The sequence below is a fragment of the Ylistrum balloti genome, unplaced genomic scaffold, assembly GCF_031769215.1.
Source record: "Ylistrum balloti isolate Yb309-2 unplaced genomic scaffold, AGI_CSIRO_Ybal_v1 Utg370630, whole genome shotgun sequence".
NCBI lineage: Eukaryota > Metazoa > Mollusca > Bivalvia > Pectinida > Pectinidae > Ylistrum > Ylistrum balloti.
In genome coordinates this window covers 166,874-191,113 of record NW_026782385.1, presented here as the reverse complement: position 1 = coordinate 191,113, position 24,240 = coordinate 166,874, and the positions used below count along the sequence as shown (strand labels likewise).

Sequence of the window (24,240 nt, the reverse complement as noted above, 5' to 3'; positions counted from 1 at the left end):
TACTTTGAATGTCTTGCTCACTATAATATAGATTTTTGAGATATGTTCAATTTTACAGCAAGGAGGACTTTGTAACCAGTTGGAAGTAATTATAGTGTCCTGTCGGAAAGCAGAGTCCATACAGAAACAAATTGAAGATGCAATCTCGTCATTGGCTTTAGAAGCCCTCAAAGTGAGTATAAATATCATTATGTCGTTTTAAATCTGCAGCGTAAAAAGACGAAAGACATATGTGTAACTAAAAATGTATCAGACGTTAAGGTTTCACTCTTTTCAAATCAACTTTGTTTTAAAAAGAATATTTGTGATGCTCCAAATCCATCCTTTTTACATTATCAATGCTATCTGCTGATTTCATATGTCAGACGTCATATAAGAGATCTTGGAAAAAGAATGTAATTCAAGTTTGTTTTCCAATGAAAACTAGGACGTATGTGTAATTTTGTTGATTATTGAATGCAGTATTGTTTACATTAAGAAGGCCTATTTAATTGAAAAGTAATTGAAATTCTCAGAAAGATGTGTTCTTACAAATCGGTATATTGTCCTCATTCGACCACTGAGAATTTATTTGATAGAAGTGCTGAAGCGACACCTGGTTTTAAATGTATATCCATATAACTGGTTTTAAAATATTCACTATAGCTTGTCAGAGGATCAGATGTGATATCCTAATTTTGAGAAGATTTTTTCTTTTCATTTCCCCAGATCAAATTTTGTACAAGCTTGCTGCTATAAATATATTCATCTCGCGGAAAAAAATATTTCGAGATTATTTTTTAGATGCCCTGTCGAAGGTTTTAATGCATCTTTATTTTCGCTGTACTGTTAACTTTTCCCAGGTGCATTTCATGATACGAATAATAAAACAAGACAATTTAGCGAATTACAGTCACTAAACGAAAGTGATATTGTATGCCAAGAATATACTTTAACTGAACCCATGCCTCAAGTATGAAGTTCTAGTCGCAAAAAGTGTAGGAAATAGAGCTCATGGGTCAAAACATGCAGTGATGAAGTGTCATAGATTAATACGTAAGTCAGAGTGATCAACGTTTGATACACGACACATTGCCTTACCAAGGTGAACCTTCAGCCCAAATGTGAAGTTACAGTGACCAGTAGTATCGGAGATAGAGTCTTGACATACCTTTTCTTTGATGAAGGTGAAAGGTCAAAGAGTGACCTAGTTTTTCATTTCCTTACCAAGGTGGACACATACCCTAAGTGTGAAACTGAAGTAAATAGTTAAGTTGATTAAGCCCAGACAAACGTTTCCTTTGGTGTAGGTCAGAGTCACTTCTGATACACGACCTTGCCGAGATGAACCAATATCCCATGTATAAAGATCACGTGACAAAAAGTGTGATAGATCCTAGAAAATTATCTTTAATGTCGGTCAAAGTTCAAAATGGAAATACTTGTGACGTTATTATAATACATGACATGCCGCTTTACCAAGATAAGTATTAAATACCTGTGATATGTAAAGATCCCTGGCAAGGCAGTAGACGTACGCCGGGTCACAGCTCAAAAGTATAGCCCCCTCCCTCGATTTCTGAACTTTGCAAAGAAGGAGCAATGTGAACATTTAATGTAATAATTCAAAATCAATATTAGTATCCTATCCTATCACACGATGTACACGATGCTATGAAATATATTTCTAAATATGGATATATTGTCCTAGGCAGACCAGAATTACACAAATGAAAACTGAAGAAAGATTTGGATAACAAAACACTAATCAAGAAAGTGGTTTCCTACTTTCATTTTTATATCGGGTGTTTATATAGTCTTATGTCGTCAAGAAATTAGTTTCAAAACGTAATGAATCTCGTTAAAAGAAATACTGATTTTCGCAAGCTCTGACATTACACGAAGTAATGATTTCATCAACACCTGGAGTGTGGTGTGAAAACAATGGCAATTTGATTTATACAGTTGTAATATCGTACAACGCACCAAAATCTTCGCCCGCACATCGTATCTAGTGGTGTATTACCTAGCCACTATTGTGCTATCGGATCGCACATTTTGTGCTGTTTGGTAAAAAAAGGGGTTGATTAATATTACAGATTGAAAATTAGACGGAAAACTGGTGTAGTTATGACTAAAAAAACGGTCATAGTGTATTAAATATTGACCGGTGATTATTTTGAATTTGACTTTATCGAAATACAACCAGACCATGACCGGAAGTTGGAAATTAGTGTAACGAACACAACTAGGTAGATGTGGCAACTTGTGAACAAACAAACTGTCTGACCATTAAATCAATTCCTTATTAGGAAATATACTCAGCTATATATGAAATACGTTTACCTTATCCACACTTATTCAAAAGTGATTTCTGAATTCATATGAACCACGATAGCAACACCTTTTCGATAGAACCGCATATCGTTCGCACATCGATGACACATTTCGTTTAGTTTTCCTATCGTGCTCAAATTGCATATCGTGTGTAACATTATACGTTCCCACTACTGTAGCATGTTGTCTTGTGGCGACATACAATGCGATCGTTTTTTCACTATTATAAATTTTAACCCTCCTCTTCTATGTTCAGCGAATTCAAGTGGTGTCTTTAACTAATCTAACTGATTCAATGGCTGATGAACAATCTGATGAGTGCACTAGCCAGGGAAGTGCTTCCTCCAACAACAGTGGAATCAGTGGTCTTGTTGATGTTGTTCACTTAGATACAGGTAATATGACGAATTGTATATAAGATCTTATTGAATTGATAATTAATGGGAAGTTTGACGATTCCGATAAAGCAACCAATAAATAGTTTACGTGTTGGTTTTGTTTTTCCTCTATTGTTATTTTCATTATTACACTTTGGAAACGTCGGCGTTATTGAAAAAAAGAGAACATATAGGGAAAATGAAGACTTCGAGACGGCAAGTAGTAGCGGTAGACAACGCCGGTGGACTTTAAGTTCCTGGTATTTGCAGTATCGTGCATGCCACGTTTTCACTCATTTGATTGGTGGAACGTTTCAGGATATACACATGTATTCGATATTCTTCTAAAGTCATAAAATAAATATAAGTTGTAACATTTACTGAATCATCTGCTAAGTTCACCTTCCCATCTAAATTTTGACATTTATTTCTTTCACTTTCGATTTGGCTAGGTCGCCTGTATGTTTGAAAACCAGACCTTTAGTATAACTGACAATTTAATTCATTGTTTTGCTCTACAATATTTACTTGTACCTTAGGTTCAAAACGTGCTTTTCACTTGTGTGAGTGTTTTGTACAATTTGTTGTTTTTTTTATCATTTAAATGCAAAAGAGTTTCAAGTAAACACTCTCCATTGTGGATATTTTTGTCCGATTGGGTAAAAATCTCAATCTTAATTTTGAAAATGTATTTGGCAATAACCTAAAGCTAAGAGAATGTTTTTACTAGAATAGAGGTTACCTGAACATTATACACAATATGGAAACATCTTTTTATCTCAGTCTTTGTAGAAGATAAGCTTGCGAACTATTTGTGTAAAACACACTGATGGCTGTATAGAATACAAGGAATCATGATATTCATTGAAAATGTACTCAATATAAGAAAAGGCGTTACAATAGAGGAACTATACAAACACCATTAATTACATATTTATAATGTCGTATGAACTAGAGGTTTGATTAAACTATAGCCTTGTCAACATTGAAGAAACAATGGGGACGCATCAGTTTAAATAAAGAGCAAGACTTGGAATTAGCTTCAAAGTTAAACACATGGAAGACTTAATTTGTCTGATTTGTCGTCGGCCCTTGTTACCAATGATATACTGAATCCAGATCACAGACGCGTATAGTTTTTGTAACGCTTCAATGCTCCGTTGTGAAACTGTAAAACTAACATTGCATGTATATTACATGCTGGGATGACCTTTACTTAAACAGGTTTTACTATGTATGTAACAGCCAATAATTTCTGTAGAGTATATAGATTTGATGTTAATCTGGATTTAAACCTTGACCAGTGTCATTACCGCACCTTATTTTGGCGCCAGTGATACTCTTAATTACGACGACTGTTCCAAAGTTTATTGACCCTGTAATTAGTTAGTACTGTCGAATAGATTAAATTTCTCTCCAGCATCGTTCGCACATATTGCTACATTTTGAAAGGTAAGGTTTCATCTCGTACAATTTGTTTTAATGACTTTAATGACCGAGGTGGTGACTCAGTTCATTCGATTAATTTCTTCTTCTTGACAACGTTTCCCTTCAATCGATCGGACCCAAAGCATGTGTTATTACAGGAGTATATCATTGCAAAGCATATCTGCCTTGAACAATTATTTTTTCTAATAAAATCCATCCATCCATCCATCCATCCATCAATCCAAGTTTTACGCATTTTGACCCGTTAAAGCTATTTTTTTCTTATTCTTATTACTTTTATCCGCCTCAGGCGCTATTTTCATTTTTTCGTTAATCTTAATGTATTTTGTCCAATCCTCTTAAATTGCAGCTGTACTTGTATACGCATGTCCGGTCACATGCCGTTTAATATATCTCTACATTTTCTTAATATATCAAACTTATGCCTAAGGTTTTTTATTATTTCTTCATTGCATCTGTTCATGTCCATTGATGAATCTTGTATGTCATTTCAGGAAATATATCTCCTTCGTTACCTTGATTTCATAGTTGTATTGAATTGTCATCTATTGCACAAATAAATTCTAAAACAATACCCCAGCATCCATATGTTTCAAACACCATTCATGTCCCGTACATTAAGGCGTCAGTTACATTTAAAATCTTACCCACGTGTGTATTTAGATAACCACGATTAATTTACCTATTGTTACATACATTTTGTATCGTTAATGAACAGTGTAACTGCAAATTAAGTCATAAAAGTCAGTTCATGTTGATTTTTTGTTAACTTGCTTTGACTCCAAGCGCTTTTCAAACTTTTCTGATCAAATGCAGTCGAATTTCAAGCGAATCTTTCTCTCTCTCTTTTTATCTCTTCCTTTTCCTTGTTTCAAACATATAAGTAACTCTTCAACCAAACAAACTCTGCTTATAAAGCTCATTTTGTTATTTAAATGAGGTACCCTAACTTAGTTTCAATTCCTTATCAAAGATAGAGTTTCGAAACACATCAGTTTAGTTTCCTAAACTTCCGTCCCTGTAGATGAATATTTTAAGGTAACTTACTACATTTATATAGTGACAGAAGTGGATATAGATCTGATACATTATGATTTTATCCAATATACATTTCAGATCCGCTGTGCTTACAAAACTTCTTCAGTAGTTGGTTAATTGACAGCAGTACGGACAGTGAACATCTGCATATTATCCTTCCACCAGCATTAACAGGTAAGAGTTTGTAAGTGTGCGTGTTTCGTTTTAAATAACTGAGATGTGAAGTCTTTCCCAGACTAAATTTAAAAACTGCTGTATAATAAAATATACCATATGACATGATATGAGATGATTCATAATGGACACAGGCTTCAAGCCTCTATATCCATATCATAACATACATGTACAACAAAATAATCTTCAATTGTCAATTGAGAGTGACATCGTCATGTTTACAGTTTTGACCAAAGTCAATTTCAAACTGTAGAACATTTATTCGACTCCACTATATTCTGAGGAAGACTGTTCCGTACATCAACAATATGGAAAGTATAGAATAGTTTTCCTAACACCAAGATGACAGTGTGTTTTTTAAACAATGTGAATTACCTCTTGTTCTTTTATTTCTGTCACGCTGAATTATGCTTTCTGTCAATCATAAGGTCTTTAAGGTTAGTAGATTTAGTCTCTGCAGACGCTCTGTATACGTCATATTTCTATATCCGAGTATGATATATTCTCGTCTTTGCACGTTTAAATTAAATCAAAACCCTATCCTCTTATATCCTATTCTATCCTTGTGTGATTCGTCAAACGCGGAAAATTATCACCGTATTTGCTAATTTCGCCATGTATAGATTCAAAACCAATTTGAGGAAGCAACGATTAAGTTCGTTCCAACATTATATAATAAATTGCTTAACTGTTTGGATATTGTGACAATTTTGAATTAAAACAAGAAATGATAGATCTGTGTACACAATATGTTCGTTAAAATATGCTAACTGTGACGTTGCATTTTAATGGCACATTTACCATCGCATTTCTTCTTTACTAGCATGTCCTTGTACAGATTCGGTTAAAGATGTCAACACGCAGATGATGTATTAAGAGATTGTGTCAAAAATGAAACACTACATAAGACATTGAACGTATATCTTTATCATAAAAATATATCACAAACATCAAGGATTCAAAAGGAAACAGGATGCGGTATCCAAAAAAGAAAACCCTCATACTGGGTAATGATGTGCCGGGTATTGGACCCTTTATTATTACGGTTATGTTAGGTAATTATGATATCGAAAACACACATACATAATTAAAACTATATACCCGTGTTTTTCTTTGTATTTCGCAATAAAAAATAAAAATAAATAAAAAGACAATTTAGAGTAAATGCATAACCTGCTTATCGAATGATATGTCTTCTTTCAGCGTTTAAAAATTCAAATTGGTACAGCAGCTATGTATGTAGTTTTCTCATTGCATTACTTCCTCTGCTCCCATTGTAAATTCTATACTTAAAAATTTCTCTCTTTCACATTGTGTGCAATGTACGGTAATAAACTCAACAAATAAAACGTGTATCTTGGTTAATGTGAGAGTTTTGAAAATATTCTTTGTGCGGCATGCAGTTATATATGTTTGATGCGCGTTAGTATGTCTGACGGAAAAGTTATGTACATTCTACTGTTAATGTGTTTTGCCATTGTTTCATCGATTTTAGTTTGAATTAATTTTCTGTTGATATATCTGTAGCAATATCAGGATCCCCCAGTTTTCCCAGTTTGGTCTGATGTATACCTGTAGTAAAAAGGAACTTGGTATAGTATCAACCAGGAGTCTGGTATCAGAGATATGGGGCTTGATAAGGGAAATGTCGGTTCTTAAACATCCTTCTTCGGTATAAGGATATTGATATTGTCAAAGTGGGCATGAAACATTTTTTTGTAAATGGCAAATCTGACGTCTGTTTACCACAAGGCAGAGATCAAATAGGGAATTTATTTCAGAAATTATTTGACATATTTAAAATTCTTTGTTAAATGAATGATGCAGGCCACATGAGCCTTTTGTAGATCTTAAAATAATTAATGATGGAATCAAAGCAACACGTTTCTTAGTTAATATTGATTATAACGAAACGATCGCTGGCAATATCATTTTATTGTCCGAAATTACTTGAGACATTTCCCCAGTGTCTTAAGTCATAGCTGATCACGTATTCTCCTCTTTACTCACCCGGATTTAACAAACGATGCAGCAATCAGACGTAATTCTCTCTCATGTTTAGTCACTAGTCTTTTCTTGGTTCCTATTTCTTCAGCTTCTTTATCTATTCGTTTTGAATCCAATTATGACGTTCAAGATCACGATTTCAACCTATGACATTTTTTTTTACCTATATGGAAGAGCATTTGTGTTTATCAAATCGCCACTCGTCGTTCTACATTGCCTTTTTTACCAAACAAAAACCACAACAGCGCACATCAGCATGTCGATCCGATGTCTCGACATGTGAAATGTAACAACACAGTAATATTGATATAGTGAAATCCAGCTAATACAAGATGAAATGATGCACACACAGATTCTTCCGACATGTCTAGGGAGAACTAAACATATATTGAACCCAAGGTCGGTTCTTATCAAATTATTACATGAAGCCAACTACAATTTACCGCAATTTTTCAGCGGAAACCAAAGTATTTTATTGTAAACGGATTAAAATCTGCAAGCATGATTGATACGATAAAGTAGATAAATCGAGATTGATTGCGCATGAAACCTTTTTCATTTATTTTAGAATGAAATTTCTCTGTTAGCCTCTATCATTCAAAGATTGATTGTGTCACAAGCAGATTATCAGATTAGAATATCTAACTGATTAGCGGTCACGGAATACTTTTTAAAACCTTACAACTGCATGTATTCCTGTTATTCAATACGTAATTTCACTTGGCTTCTTTAGTAGTTGATAAAAACAACAACGCTCGCTATGAAATGAATCATTCCGCATTCATGTATAGTTAGCTCTTTGAATGTAAGCAACACAACAATCAGATTACCTGATAATACTGTTTTGAACTTGAAAAGTGTTGGCTTAAAAGGTAATATTTATTTTACTGGAACTTCAATAAGAAATGTCCATTAAAATGACATCGGTATTAAATTAAAGCTGTATATACGCATCGAATGTTTACAGATCCTAATCCGCAGCTCATTTAGTATCTCCATAAAAATGTACATTTGCACCGGCTGACATGTTATTTTGTTATAATGTTTTTTCCTTATTTATTGTATATATTTTTTATCTCATTTAATCTTATTTATTTTTTGTATTTTTTATGTGTCACTTGAAACGAAAGTGTTAATTGAACTTTATTTATCTTACAACAATTACGGAAAAGATTTTCCAACTTACTCGCTTACTCAATCCAGTTGCCTTTTACGCTTTTACTGTGGTAGAAACCGAGGTACACGGGGAAAACCTACGTTGTCGGGCAGCTGACAACCTTACGTTTTCATTCCTGGAATCAAACCTCGGACGCCTAGGGAAAAGCGAGTGTGTTACCACGTGCCTCCCGACCAATCGAAAATGTAAGCAGCACCGTATGATACCAAATATAAGCGGAATCTTAGCATGAATACACTTTCATTTTCTACTACGCTTCAGTATCGGCTGTCATGGTTTAAGTGGACTTATTTTACCAGTTTGTTGCATTTCTTTAGATGATTATTGTCATGCAATAGCAAAACGAATACCGCTGATGCTGATTTTTCGACGTGTCACTTATGTCATAGAGTACATAAAAACGCGGAGGTGTTTCCAAAACAGCATTAATCATACTCAGACATTTTTTCCTGATAACATGTCTCTGAACTTGATATTTAAATGAAACCCACATTTAGAGGGATAAGCATTCGCATGTGGGGCAGTTTTAAAATTCCCGGATAATTATGTATATACGTTTATTCAGTCAAAAAGCTGCCCTAATTAGAAGACTGGCAGATTATTATGCGAATGATATCTTAAATAATGTGAGCTGAAACTGCTTTTTACATATGGCTGTACACTACCTTTAATGATTTACTAAGTCAAATGGGAATCCGGTTGCGTGATGTATGGAAACATGTCACTCTGATGAAAACATTTGAGCTTTGTTGACTTCACGTGAAAAATTAAATGTAATTAGTTGATAAATTGTCACTGAGGTGATTTTTTGATAAATTTTTTATTTAATGCTGTATTAACGTTCATGTCCTTAAGTTAACAAAATTGATTAACGGCTTTAAAACACTAACACCATAAAATAAAATTTATCAAAATTATCCAAGGCAAAGACACATGTTCATACCAATCGAAAATCGAATAGAAAATTGTGCATTTCTTTGAATTGATACATGCAGATGCATTAGAGTAAAGAAACAGAATAGAATAACACAGAAATTGGTATTGTACATTAAACATGAAATATATATGATACAGACATGGAAGTAGACATGTTAATATTTCGTATGTAGAAACCAATGATGTAAAAATAAAGAGACAAAACAGACTAAAGGGAAAATGACAAAACGTGATTCCCTATACATGTAAAACGAGGGACGACGTCGCCCTTGGCTGACATACTGTGGACGGGAATAGCAAGCTCAAAGGTGGGACTTGCCTTACTTTAACCGCTTTACCACGCAAGTAAACATCACAACATGTAATTAATTAGTTACAATGTAATCAATTTACAACAACACTGTATGTTGCCGAAAGGTTAAACGTAGTAATTTAATCGGATCAAACGCAAACTGCATAGGATTTCTGTTATTAGAAACTTGAGATATGCCTTTGGTTGTCAACAGTACTGTCGTCAGATTGATACCATGGGCATCTTTTCAAGGCTGCGCATGATATTGCTGTTCATAGTTCACGGTGTTTCATTAATGCAGAACACAGTTTTGCTGGTTTGTCGCCAATTGGAATGCAATTTAATATGAAGAGCAACTTGTTATTGTCACGATTAATGTTTGTTACACATGAATATATATAATGTATATTGTACCTGAAAATGATAAAGATTGACCAAGATCGTAAAACGGATGTCCTCGTTGAAGTAGCTGACGCTCAACTTCCGGAAAACCTGGCCTTATTCTTTTCTGACTTTATTTTAACAGATTCTTTTGTTAGTAATTCGTTTCCATGTATTTTGTTTCGTCGATTTTGCTGATGTTTGATGCTCGTTAGTTTACCTGCGGATAATGTTGTTAGTTGACCTTGTTCTCATTTGAGAACATGCCATTACTTGCTTGGAACGACCGAGATATACAAGACGGAAGTCTTCTGGAACACATGGTTTTATTTTCCCTGCACTTTTTCTGGACTCTCCGTCTAAAGTTTTGTTTTGTTCATATTTTGCCCTAGTTTTATTGAATTTGAGTTTGGATTATGATTATATTGACATGTTGGTATTTTCTTGTCGTTTTTGGCCTTTGATATTGAAAACACGTGTACATTTTTATACTATTTGAAAGTGGTTCATTCTGACACCAAAGTATCAAAGCATCAAGTTAAAGCTATATATATGTTGAAGGTCAAATCTCACTAGTGCCCTTTAGAAGTTAAACAGCCTGTATGTAAGATATCTTATGAAATCACATACAAATAAACCATTTTCCGATCAGAGGGAAGAGGTTAATTCAAGCCAACTCCTGCTCCATTTCATGCTTGTCTTTCGCCAACAGATGGATTGTCTATTGGTTACTGTTGTATGAATCGATAGCACAAGGTACACCAAAACACAAACATTAAAGTTGTGCAGTGTCACGTACATGTATTTAGTGATATTGCCCTCGACAAAAAAAGGAGTATTATGGATGTTATGTTTCGAAAAAAATCAGTATCAAGTTATTTCTTTCAAACTGTTTAAGTCTTTAAGTGATTAACTACATAGTCATCCAGCTGAGTCAAGAAATCAGTTCATCAGTGCATCGATGAGAATAAATGCAATGGTTTAAATATTAGATAGAAAAGTACATGCTTCCATCAGTGGTTCCGCAGGTCAGATGTCAGAGTAAATCGCAATAGATGACTTCACAAACACAAAGGTGACGACGCAAATTGTAATACTAGTTTTCATTGGAATATATTTGAGTACTATTAACAGAAGTAATGGCAGAATATATCAAAGGTTTGCGTTTATGTGAAAGGATAATCATATATGATGTAGTAACATGTGATTAAGTTGACGGATAATGTTACCTTAACTGCATTTTAATATATAAAAGTGCACAAATTTCTGAAAGTTTAATTTGAAAGGTACGTTAATCGAAATTAGGGAGATAATGTGGCATTAATATCACGTAATTATTTGTCTTGTCTAGTTTTAAATGTATCAACGTTATATCCCTAATATGTTATGTGAGAGAACATGTAGCATGGCTTATGTATCTGAAGTTCAAACTCTATCGAAAGTGCGTCAGATGATAATTGCAAATTATTGAAAGAAAGTTGTTGATCAGAGCTTCTTTTACGCCCTTAAATATAAGTTACTCATATGGTGGGTTATTTTCACTGCTTTGTTTTAGCAAATTGCACACTGTTCAGTCGTGTCTAATCCAAGATCCAGACAACTTTTGATCAAATTAACATGACAATTACTTGTTTCCGGAACTTTGATACTAACTTATTTTGTAATCACACCACTAAATTATTACATACAGCCAACAGTGTTTCTACGTATGACTTGATACTGAACCGTTCTTCATGTCATGAACACTTTGACCGTTACGCTTGACCCCTAGACCTAAATCCAGACATGAAAATGCAAACAATGGGATTAGCTGCACCATCAAAGTAGATTTATACATGTAGATTTTTTATGATGATTGTCTAGGTTGCTAATGGACACGTATTCAATTAAGTCATTCATTTTATGTGAGTGAATAAGTAGATTTAGAATTCTTAAATCACAATTCAAAACAGCTCAATACGTAATTACATGTAATTAGGCTGGATTGCAATAAAATTGCTGACTTTTTCAATAAGTGCAGTCGTAGGACTGGAACGTGGTTATTCAGTGTTTGCATTATCTGATTGGCATATACTTGTACAAATATTTGAATTGTGATATATAATTTATTACTGAGCTGATATCTTCGGCATTGCCAGTGTACCTGTGTTTTTTTCCAGATCAATGATGAGATTATTACCAATAGGAAGACGCAATTTATTAGCTGTGTAGAAAAATCAGTTGACATGCAGCCTCTAAATAAACATTAAAGATATTCTATCAGTGAATAGAAATCGCTACTAATCTGAGTATAATCAATGAATGTTCATCCCAAGGCATCCTCTAGACACTGTTGTTTTACTATTAATATTATCAGCAAACATCAGGCATGCTTGTCACAATAACGATTGTCCTCATATTGTTTATCGACAATGCAATTCATCTCATTGTTAAGAAATCGAACAATGGGAAAGAGCTGACGACAGATTTTGTAGTGTAATACGAGTGTTGCCGGGGTAATCAGGTTTAAGTGATGTACACAAGCATCGATGGAAACCGCTTTAAACACTAATTCAAATTTCAGATTTTCAATTATTTACATTTATTATATGTGACATAACCAAAAGTTAAATGAGTTATTTGACCAATGAAACAAAATCCATTATAAACTAAGGTAATACCTGTCTTTAAATATCCCAGCTTGACTGCGTAACTGTAGTTTATAGGCAAACAACATTACTGCTTTCAATAGAAACATACTTAAGGCCATTTTGATGGTTTTTCATTGAACGGTTATTACACTGTGTAGTTATAAAATCACAATTGAGCACTATGTACGATATCGCATTGGTTTAAGCACTAAAATATGTTAATTTTTATTTACAACGATGAATGGAAATTGACCAAACAAACCGGATATGTCGTCTTCAAGTCGTAAATTTAACCTAAAACAATTTGAAGTTTAAAACGTTTTACATCTGTCGAAACAAATTAATGCATGGGATTTTCATTGCGTTTCATTGTTTGTAAAATAAATCTGCATTTTCCAGCGAATACTGATGTTGTTATCAAATGTGATTTACACGAGAGACTGATTAATCCGGCACAGCTACCCTTTCACGGACAATTTGTAAGTAAATTTGGTACGCATAATGGGCTCATAATACTTGAAATGATGAACATTATTTCGACACATTTGCTATAACACGATAACATGATCCCATAAACGCTGAAATACGTTTATAAAGGAAAACAAAAAGTTGGGATTTTTGCCCCCGTATGAAATTCAGCACCTGTTGTACTATCAAACAGCTGCAGTAATATTGACACCCAATGATCAATAGTTTGCATATATAAATGTACTGTTGTGATTGTTTTATAGACCTTACATCCTGACTCTGTCATGATGAAAACGTTCCCAACAACCAGCAAAGCTCTTGGCATATCATTGCCGATATTTCGGATACAGGTGAACGGATTGATGAACGCAAGTGCTATGTGTGATTCTATCGTCTTTGGAATGGTAGGTATTAGTAAACAGAAATACTGCCTACTCTATCAATTTTGTTTTCAAGGTATCTGTTTTCACTTCTTTCGAAGATTGAATAAAATTGTTAACATATCTGTTTCATTACTTGTGTGAAAAAATTTCAGTTTTGCTGAAATATTTGACAAAATCTTAAGCTTATTAAAGCCCTCATTGATTAATATTTACATGATATGAAAGATTTTACCATCAGAGATACATCAAAGCGAACATGTGATAATTAATTTCTCATTCTGCTTTTTATGTTTCATTTTTTTCAATCACGTTCCTCGAAGCTCACTTATGGTCTTCCGTGCTTTTTGGTTTTTTTTTTTTTTTTGTCATTTTCGTGCGGCAATATACATGTAAAACAGCTTTTATGAGCGTTTGAGTATACTGAGTGTTACGGTCATGGCGAATCGTTAGAAGATCCCGTAATCTGAGTTCGAGAAGAAATTTGCTTGCTACGCTTGGAATGTTTGTGTTTATATCTCGATTTCACTTTTCAGCTGCATGTACCTGCATATGTCCTATTAAAAATCCATCTACTGATTATATCGCAGCCATAGAGATGTTGAGGAGGATGGGGGTTACGGAAATTAAATAATTTTCCATACACATGTAGACAGGACTTTATCATTGTAAGCAGAAAACATAGTTTTTTCAGAAGGCTCTTTCAAACCTCATATAAAATTGTACAAAAGACACCCAAGTCCATAACATCTTTAAACTGCATTATACAGTTCATTCGTTCCTCAGAGACCCGTCAGTGACATTAAGGGATACATATTTGTAACCTAGGAGGCGGCCAAGGAAAATACAAAGTGACAGAAAAATAAGATGTTGAAGTGCTCTAGCCACATTAATCAATACATTTCATAATTTGTACATATTTCATAATTGCAAAAAAATGTCCAACATATGGGTATGTTCGGAACTACGATGGCTGATTTTGCCGTATCGTTATTTCGTCTTTTCTCCCAGAAAAGATCAGAATTAACAAACATTAATCCACGTCCTGACGAAAAGACGATAAACCACGCTCGAAAAAAGAAATAAATGAACGCTTATTAGTGACCTTTATTCTCGACTTTTCGGGTACAAAAATCTTTTCTTTTTGTGTTTTGGCCCCGAAAAGACCAGAATAAATAAACCCTAAATGTTGCCTTTTCAAATTTTGGCCTCGAAAAGACGAGATTGAACAAATCTAAACTCTGATTTCGCACAAAAAGACGAGAATTAAAATTTGATAAAACCAGAAATTAGAATTTTGATTCTCGTCTTTTCACATGGAAAAGACGAAATTACAAAATGGCATAAGTCAGCCACCGTACTGTGTTCTCTGTTCCAACACATTTTCCAAAATTCGTCAAAGAGAAGAGAAAATTAAAGCTGTCGCTAATAAGGAACAAGGGTATAAGTCAGAATGTATACCACAATTATATTTGTGAGTTGAGGCAGTTGCGACATATGTATAGAATATATTGTGTGGTATCCACCATTGTTAAAGGGCCGCTCTGTCTATCGATATGCCAGCAGAACGGATGAGATCGCAATGTGACCGTGATCATGTTAAAGTAGTGGTATATAGTGGCAAGTGACAGATCAGTAACAAACCTTACAGCGTAATTACGACGATATTCTCATCTCATCTTTCGACACCGAGGATGGCTTCAGACACCAAAGTATACCACCAGCTAGTTGAATTAAGGTATACACCCATACATTATTTTTGTGCAATACCGACAGCACTGAGACAATCTGATCGATATTTAATTCATTTTAATCCGTTCACTGTCAATCTGGCATATCCTATTAGTCGTCTATGTCATGTTTTCTAACCCTGTATTAGGTTCGGCTTGTTTTCACTGTCTTTCTCCAATTAAGCGGCAAACATTTGGCTTTTATCATTGTGTACGAAACAGACTGAACCGTCAATACGGTCTGTGTGACATTGATTTGCCCACAGGGACCTATCTGTATGTGCAAGTGTTGAGTGAGAAATTGTACAGTGATGACGGGTTTTGGTTATTTCATATATCGCATTGATTGAATCCTGCCCTCAAATACGACTTGACATTTTTATTTCAATTTTGTTCAATCAAATAATACTTAATGTGAAGAATAATTTTGATTCGATTTCAAGATGTCACTGACTGATATACTTCCATCTTTTTCACCAAACATTGGACATTTCTATTCCCAGAGCAAGATTTATAAAGATTTATTTCTCTCTCAATTTTTTTGTACATAATGATTCCCTCCAGTACGTTCACCCATTATTTATAATGTGTTTATATATTTTGATTTATCGCCACTGAGAATTACTAGTTTTAATATCTAGATTTTTGTTTCATTTACCATTATGTTATTTATGGCATTTCCATTCAAATGGACACGAAGAAGTCCCACGACATAAGCTAATAATTTGGTCTTCCATTTATCTATATATATGCTGCTCATATTAATATTCTACCTTTTCATATTTCTGATTCGTATTGACAGGATAACTATCTATATCAAATACAATCATTTATCAGCTGGAATCGCGAAAACAACCACAAAAATTGCACCTTTACAAAATCACCACGTACATTGTAAGGTTAACGATCGAACTATTCCGTTCTTTTCTTTGTACTCGTATGCAAAACTTGTAGCAATCTTTTAATACAGTCACATACAGTTATGCATATTTCCGAATGGATAACGATTTACATCTTACGTCTTTCGGACATATTAGTCACATAAAAATGCCATTGTTCTCACAAAAATTGTAATCAATGTCATCATTGCATCAGATGGTGTTTTCAAAATATATCATCAAACAAAACGGCACATGAGAGATAGGACAGGATTAGGATTTTAGTTGTTACTGTCTGCCAAAGGGCAATGGTTGCACCGACCGAAAATCGAAAGATCTGAGGATTTTGCCAATGATATTTGGCCATTGAGATTTCCTTATATGATCTCATCGAATAAGTTCTAAATATGGAATCATCGTATGCGTCTGATAACCGTGGCAATAGGAAATCCACTGCTGCTACTAAAACAAGTAATTCTTTAGGTTTCTTAAGAAAATTCTTTTCAGTTATTCTTCCAATTCAGATTTGAGTATTGTTTTGGTGTATTTTGCCTACTGTCAGTAACGACACAAATACAGCTTGTTTATGATATATATGAATGATATAGATATATAAGATATATACTTTAACTTAAACTTAAACATTACACTGCATTTGAAATTCCCAACGGAGACCACATCTGGTGCAAAAATTATTTGCCATGTTTCACATTAAATGTTATCCAATATATAACGCCCTGAAAATATTCACACTGGAATTGTTTTTTCTTAAATCGCCATAAATCTTAGTTCATCATGGGAAGTTATATATGAATGGTATACACTTTGATAATTTTATGGTTTTGAGACTATGTATGTAGTTCCCATGACACCGATATTGAGTATTTCTCCAGACAAATTCATGTTTCAAATGTATAAATACCGTCTAATTACTAATAAGTTTCGTAAGCTACGATTAAAGACATTATTCCATTATGCGATTTCCTCTTTATTGTTATTTCGTCAGCAGCACCGTGCCTTATTCAAAATGCCCAATGTTTGAAACCTGTTTGATAAGATAAATGAAAATAAATGATTTTGGAGAATGATTGATAAAGGTAATGGTAATTACTGATTATTCATAATAAATGAAGCAGGAATGTTATTTTAGTTTGAACATAATTAACTTAAGCTTGCTTTTCTACAGTGTGATGAAAGAGATTATATCATATTTGATAATGCAGATTTATTGTCAGACATTATCTTAATGCAAACACTTCAGTTGAAAACAAATATGGTTTCCATAATAATTGACGTTAAACGATATACTATGCATGATAATAGTTTTCAATATCTTAGTATTCTTAATTAACGTGCCTGATAATTCGTGTATTTTACAGCCGATGATTGCCCAACCTACGGCGTGTTGGAAAATTGACTGGGATGACTTAGAAAAGAATCAGCAAACATTTAGATGTCTTGTCCATTTGCTACTGAAAAAAGTATGCACTACCTCGAGCTTCGTCATTACTTCTTGATCATATTAAACCTGTCGTCAGGCACACTCATTAATGTATATATTTTAGTCGTTCATTTTACAAAATGGTCATACATTAATATCGGATGAGAAGCCAATACAAAACACTTTTTTTCAAGTACACACTGTAAAAGACAATCAAATTGCTATCGACAACTATTTAGGTAACATCTAGTAAAGTCTATTCTTTATTTGGTGACTGTGTGTATCAGATTACATGGATATGTTAACAACAATTCAATACTATTGGTATATCGGATCTAATCTTAAATATTTAGATTGTGTTAATTGTATTTTCGATAGGAAATGATAATGATAGGTCAGCTTGAAAACGTCCTGTCAAACACCTCCACAAAGCGTCCTCATGGACAAAGTGAGGACAAGCCACAGGGATGTTTCGTGTTTTTACCTGCTGAAAATGGAACACTACTTGTAAAATCAGTTGCTGCGCAAGAGTTATTGCTACCATTCCAGCCACCTCCTGTTATTGATAATTGGTCAGAGGAGACAATTCAAACGTTGCAATCATCGCTCGAGAAGGTACATAGAAGAATGCTCGTACATATCCATTTGATTCTAAAATCATCTCGAAAAGTAATGTTTTATTTTCGTATGAACCTTGACTTGTGAAAGAGCTATTCAAAACAGATTAGAAAAATACTTGATAACCCTTGCTAATATCACTTCATGACAATGTAGATCATAGATATATGTACTTATAGAACTTGATCAAAGACACTTCGGGCTCTTCTACATCAGACGCTTATCTATAAACGATGCAAAGATATGATCTTTACAATGACTTCATTGCGAAAATTCTATTTTTTGCGCGATATGAATTCGATGCTTGTTACTGTGCCTTGGTAATTGTTCTCATTTGAAAAGAAGACTTTATTTACTTGGATTTATATGACGATGCGGAAGAAGACTTTTACCGAACTGGAACACCTAGTCTTATTATCCTTGTACGATGAAACCTGGTGAGTGTCTGCCGATAGATTGAATGAAAAGAACAAGACAAAGCATGTATATGAGAAAATGTAAAAATTGATTTTTTACATATTTTCAGGTGGAAGTGATCGACGTATACAACCCGCTCCTGTGGCATTCTCGACTTTACGAATGTTTGAAGTCAAAACATAAGAAGGCAGAACCGAGACAAACGAAAAAGAGGCAGGATATCACTCCTAATGCAGTAAGTACAATAAAAAAAATCGTATTTCAACCTACATTTATTTAGAATTAACATTAACACATCTACACGAAGCCATCGTATATTTGATACTTATTAAAGCTTAATTCAGCGACTAATGTACCCTGGCTTGTATTTATATAATTTTTTCGACTAATTTTAATTTCCCTCGGCCAAGCTCTAACGAGCTTTGGAATATGGTGCAAACGATAAGCAAGTGAATGAAACCTTTCAATTTCAAACTTCGAATTAGATACAAGGGAGCCGAAAATCATCATACAGCAGTTTCATCTCTCTTTTAATGATGCTAAGAGTTTGAATTGTTTCAACAATGGAGGTACTGCGAAAGTTCCAATTTGGTTGACATCAGGGTCAAAAGCCAACACTCCATATAATGGTAATGTTGAAGGAAGAAAACTATATGGTACAATTCAATTCCGTTTTTTGCTTTACTATATCTCGATTTATATTTGTATTGTAAGATGCTGTTTTGTGTTATTTGTATATTTCTTAGAGACTGCAGGTGATAGACAATGCCTCTTAGATTTGTCATAGTTTACATGTCACGGTTTGTCTGCCTGTAGAAAATAAAATTGTCTGGACATCTTCGCCTATATCTGTGGCCTATTTCATCTTATTAATTTTGGGAATGTTTGGCTCTGCTGTATCTAGCGCTAAATTATTAGAAGATGCTATTCAATTGTGTTACTTTTGTACAATCTTTGCAACAAGTAAAACCTCTCTAGGGAAAATGTTCTTTGTCGTTAGGCTATCTTTCATGACATATCATTCAATAACCTCATACAAACGTATTTTATATATCATCAGAGTAAATGATTGTTCACTTCCGTTTTAAACATATAGGTCGATTTCAGTAACATCCAAAGGAAACGCACATAACACTATGAGTGATTCTAAAGACCATCTTTATGTTTTTGACTGAGATAAGTGTCCTTATTATTGTAATGATTTCATATAAAACTATTTCTAAACTTGTGAAAATTGCGAATACATTTATTACGCCTTATATGATGTTTTCAATTGATGGATTTATTACTATATTATTGTTAAAGGCGTTGATATCATCATCAGTTGCCGTTTCAAGCAATCAACGGAAAAGGACGTCATTATTTAACCCAGTTGTTGCCGGTAACAGATATTCAAGTTCTCCAGCTGTGCAATCGGTTACCGACAGACTTCCACAAACATTTAACGGGAAACCACTTTTACCGTTCCCTACAGATCTTTGAAATTTTATTTCAAATTCGCTGTGAATTTTAGGTGAAGCGCCAAGCAATATTTGAGCTCATTTTATCAATACACAATACGCAGTAAAACACGGCTTATAAAAATCGGATGAATTTCAGATTGGATTATTCAATATTGGTATTTTTCAGTCATTTCAACCAATTTCAATGCAGTGTTAATTACAAAATAACATGAATTATATTTCAAATCGTGTGATCAGGGTATCTAAATATTTTATTATTCCACTGTTTGTTAGCTAATATGATGTGTTTTATTGATAATCAATATATCTTAATCATCGTCCTGGGTTGTATTAATCCTGTAAAGTGATTTAGCTGACATTTGGTTTTGATTGAGCAGATCAAGACCTCAGTAATATCAGATTTGATTTCATAGTTATAACTCTATGCATTTAAAAGTTGGTTATGTGTTATGTTTAGCTGTAGTTTTGTTGACGATACTTACTGATATTGTTTCTGCAACTTGTTTCCTAGAATTAAAAGTTTGCCTTCTTTTTTATACCTTTAATAAATAAAATCATCTTATCTTTGTTATTTCGTTATTATGTTATGGTCAGCGACACGGAAGGTAGAAGCTTGGAGATAGTTTTGTGATATTTATTGTCGTTTTACCTACAAAATGTATTAAATATCCGTTAATATTTCTAACTGAATACGTAATTCTGTTCTTATAGAAACACGAGAGCGTGTTATAGAGACTGTTATTCTGTTTTGCGCGGGATATGAACCCTTTCAATTTATTGATGGCGTCATTTGTACGAAACAATCGGCGTAGAAGTTTCGTATACATATTGGAAAACAAAGCACTAGTCGTCTGTGAGACAATAAAATGTGTTGTACATCCAATCATGATGTTAAATATTTGTAAATACATAAACATTTATAGACCTTCTGGTTTCTATCTGACCTGTTTCGATTACTAAAACTCGCTTTGATGATAGGTCTTTTATTGTTACTTCGGCTCCAATCAATAACTCTTCTGAGTTTTAAAGCTTGTCCAGGATGCTCCAACCTGTAGAATTAGGTTCGCATAAATATTTGAATAGGAAATGAAACCTTTTATTGATGGAAATCATACGTTAAAATCGAACAGGTTGTGTGTAAATGCAAATTAAGTGTTTGCATAAATGCATAACTAAGAATGACAAATGTTAAAGCATTTCGTTACTAGAGTCCTTCATACACCTATGTGTGCAACCAACTCTTGTTCGAGAGTTGAGTTTTTCCTAGAGTATAGCACTAAGTTTCATCACATGATAAATACATTCAGTTGTTAAACGCATGTCATTTATAATGTGAAAGGAACGGAAAAAATAGTTTATTAAATGAAGTATAAATATTTGTGATTTTAGTTTTTAAACTTAAATGCCTGATCAGGAAGAATAGCAGATAGCAAAATTTAGATCGGTCATCAACTGGTGTGGAGTCACCTGTAGGACCACGTGGCTTTCCGTTTGGTGTTTTCAATTGGGCAAACTATCTAAAGTTATGGATTCTTATATTTTTAGTATATAGTTTGAAGTCTACATCATATGATAATATCAGATTCGTTTCCTTAGTTTTGTATCGTCCGAATGAAGTTTTTCTAGTTGAAGGTACCATAAAAAATCTTATACTGTTATGCTTATATTTCATTTCATGTTAAGTTGAGCTTTTATCCAAATTCAAAACATGTTCGCTCATTTCGTGGGTAAGAGGAATCAATAGGCTAAAGATGGAATGGCTCCTTCAAGTATTTTTGTTGATAAAAGAGGTGGAAGGAGTCTTAATTTTGCGTATAAATATATTATTTTCAGACATCTTAAAATAGCGGAATTTAACAGTGAACATAGCCAATCACAAATCGTATGTTTAGGTATATCATTTTTTTTTCAAAATAGCATTTACACAGTTCATACTATTTCCTGAAGTCAAATACAACTTTTCTTGCACCACTGAACAACGGGGTACACACATGATACACCTCCCAATGATTCATTTATATTTAAAAAATTGAATGTTATTGACAATATTGACAATATATGAACATGGTGTTGATGGCCACAGTCTAATTATCCATAATTACCGTTTATTTCTCGTGCAGAGAGAAAACCAATCATTTCCCCATGTGTTAACTTGAGATAATACCGTTATTTTTATACCATATCTGATGACTGATCACCTTATAAGAGTAACGAAAAATGCATTTTTGAGAGAAAAACCTTGTATATAAAGAGTGCAATATAATAGTTTCTTTTGTCTTCTTATGTTTTTTCATGCAAACGACAACGATTCTGTTAGAGGTGATGAAGTGACATGTACGTTAATCGTCTTTTTATGATGGCTTGCAATTTAATTCTGCACGACTATTCTTAAAGTGAAAATGAAGGTAGGCACCATTACGAAGTCAACAATTCAGAATGGACATTGTACATATTGTATCAATGCAAAGGATATCCGGATATCGGAGTGCTGCGGACATGAAAATAACAACGCTAAATACAAGTCCATTGAAATATTCCTTTCTGTCATTAAAGGCTCAATCAATACCTTGCGGCTGCGATCCCTGAGCTTTGTTTCTTATGTTTAAGTGATGATATAACCATAAGAATAAATCATAAATCAAATTTAATTGTTATTGGGTAATCTCACAATATCCAGCATGTTACTGAATGCAATTATCATTTTATTTCTTAACGCCATGTATATTGATGTTGAACAGGTACTCGTTTAACTTTCCGGGAACAAGATCGATAGTCATAAAATGAATGAAAGAGTTATGACAGAAATTACCACTGCTTATATCGGCGCTATGAAAGCGCATTCATAAGCAGATAAGGTTTTTAATATCAGTGGTTAATTAGTTACAGGGACCTGATCTCCTTACAGAAGAGAGCAGAGATAATAGTTTTCATGGTCGCTAATTCTTTTTCTTGTCATGGATGGCAAAGATAGCAAAAGGTGATTTCGATTTACATTGCCATTCATCACTATAGGAAACTAACTAATATCTTTACATCAGAACACACTTCCAAAACGACAAGCTACTTGTTTTATCATGTTAACATGTCGACCAATATCTCTCCCGTTTTTATTTAGTGTGGATGTTATGCATGCTTTCCTTCCATTTTAGTGTACATGTCTGTTCAATTACATTATTCTAGTATTCCGTTGTGGAAATAGGTTATCCGTTTTCAATTCAAAATAGCATCTTTCTTTTTACAACAGATATCCAACAAACTGACAGTGTGACTGTCGTAATGAATGCACCTAAGCGAACATCGGTTCCAGACGCACATTTGGCAACGTGGTGGTTTCGTCTGGTTAAGTTCTTTCCCACCAAGTGTTCTTTTCCCTTATCGAAGTCCTTATCAAAACAGTTAATTTTACATGTATTTTTTACTTTGTTAAAATTCGTACAATGTAAATCTGTCTATGATAAAGTAGTTTTCCAAATTTTCAACAGACCTTTTTTTCGCCTTTTCCCCATTCCACGAAAGATAAACACATCCCCCAAAGAAAAAATAAAACGTTTTCAAACGGAATAATATAACTACATTCTCTGTGTAACTATTTCTTTTGTTTATGTGTTGCCATTGTTTTATTGAATAGTATTCTCTATAACGTAGAATGATACAGAAAAAACGAAAATATACGTCTTATTTGTTCATTCGACACTCTAAATATTTTTCTAGAATCCACACTATCGTGTGTCATTTGCTCATTTTTGTTTTTTTTTTTTTTTTTTTTTGCACACTTAATCCACATTGTTCATGTACTGAGCAAAATGTACCACAGGGCTTCACGCAAAATGGCAATAGAATGTTCATGCAGAGGAAAGACTGTTTGTTTAATCAGATGTAAACAGCTGGCGGACCAAAATTGTACTAACCTACAGTGTTGCATAATCAGCAAATATATATTTCAAAACCATTTGAAAATGTAAACTAATACAGTAAATATCGACATGCCACGGAAGCATAAGATTATGCGTTTCGGAAGGATAAGCGTCTCTGCATCACCATCATATTAGTTTCCTTTATCGTGTAAGA

The 24,240-nt window shown here is 33.7% G+C and overlaps 1 protein-coding gene across 1 annotated transcript in view; it reads left to right on the top strand.

Moving 5' to 3' along the window:
• LOC132557145 (meiosis 1 arrest protein-like) overlaps positions 1-20,191 on the top strand; it is a 33,151-nt gene extending 12,960 nt beyond the window's left edge. The window contains exons 4-12 of the mRNA XM_060221636.1: positions 59-172; positions 2,573-2,711; positions 5,259-5,354; positions 13,177-13,256; positions 13,509-13,649; positions 17,613-17,714; positions 18,053-18,289; positions 18,819-18,944; positions 20,015-20,191. Of these exons, the coding sequence (XP_060077619.1) occupies positions 59-172; positions 2,573-2,711; positions 5,259-5,354; positions 13,177-13,256; positions 13,509-13,649; positions 17,613-17,714; positions 18,053-18,289; positions 18,819-18,944; positions 20,015-20,191 (1,212 nt within the window). The remainder of the gene's footprint in view (positions 1-58; positions 173-2,572; positions 2,712-5,258; positions 5,355-13,176; positions 13,257-13,508; positions 13,650-17,612; positions 17,715-18,052; positions 18,290-18,818; positions 18,945-20,014) is intronic.
• The last annotated feature ends 4,049 nt before the right edge of the window (positions 20,192-24,240 follow it).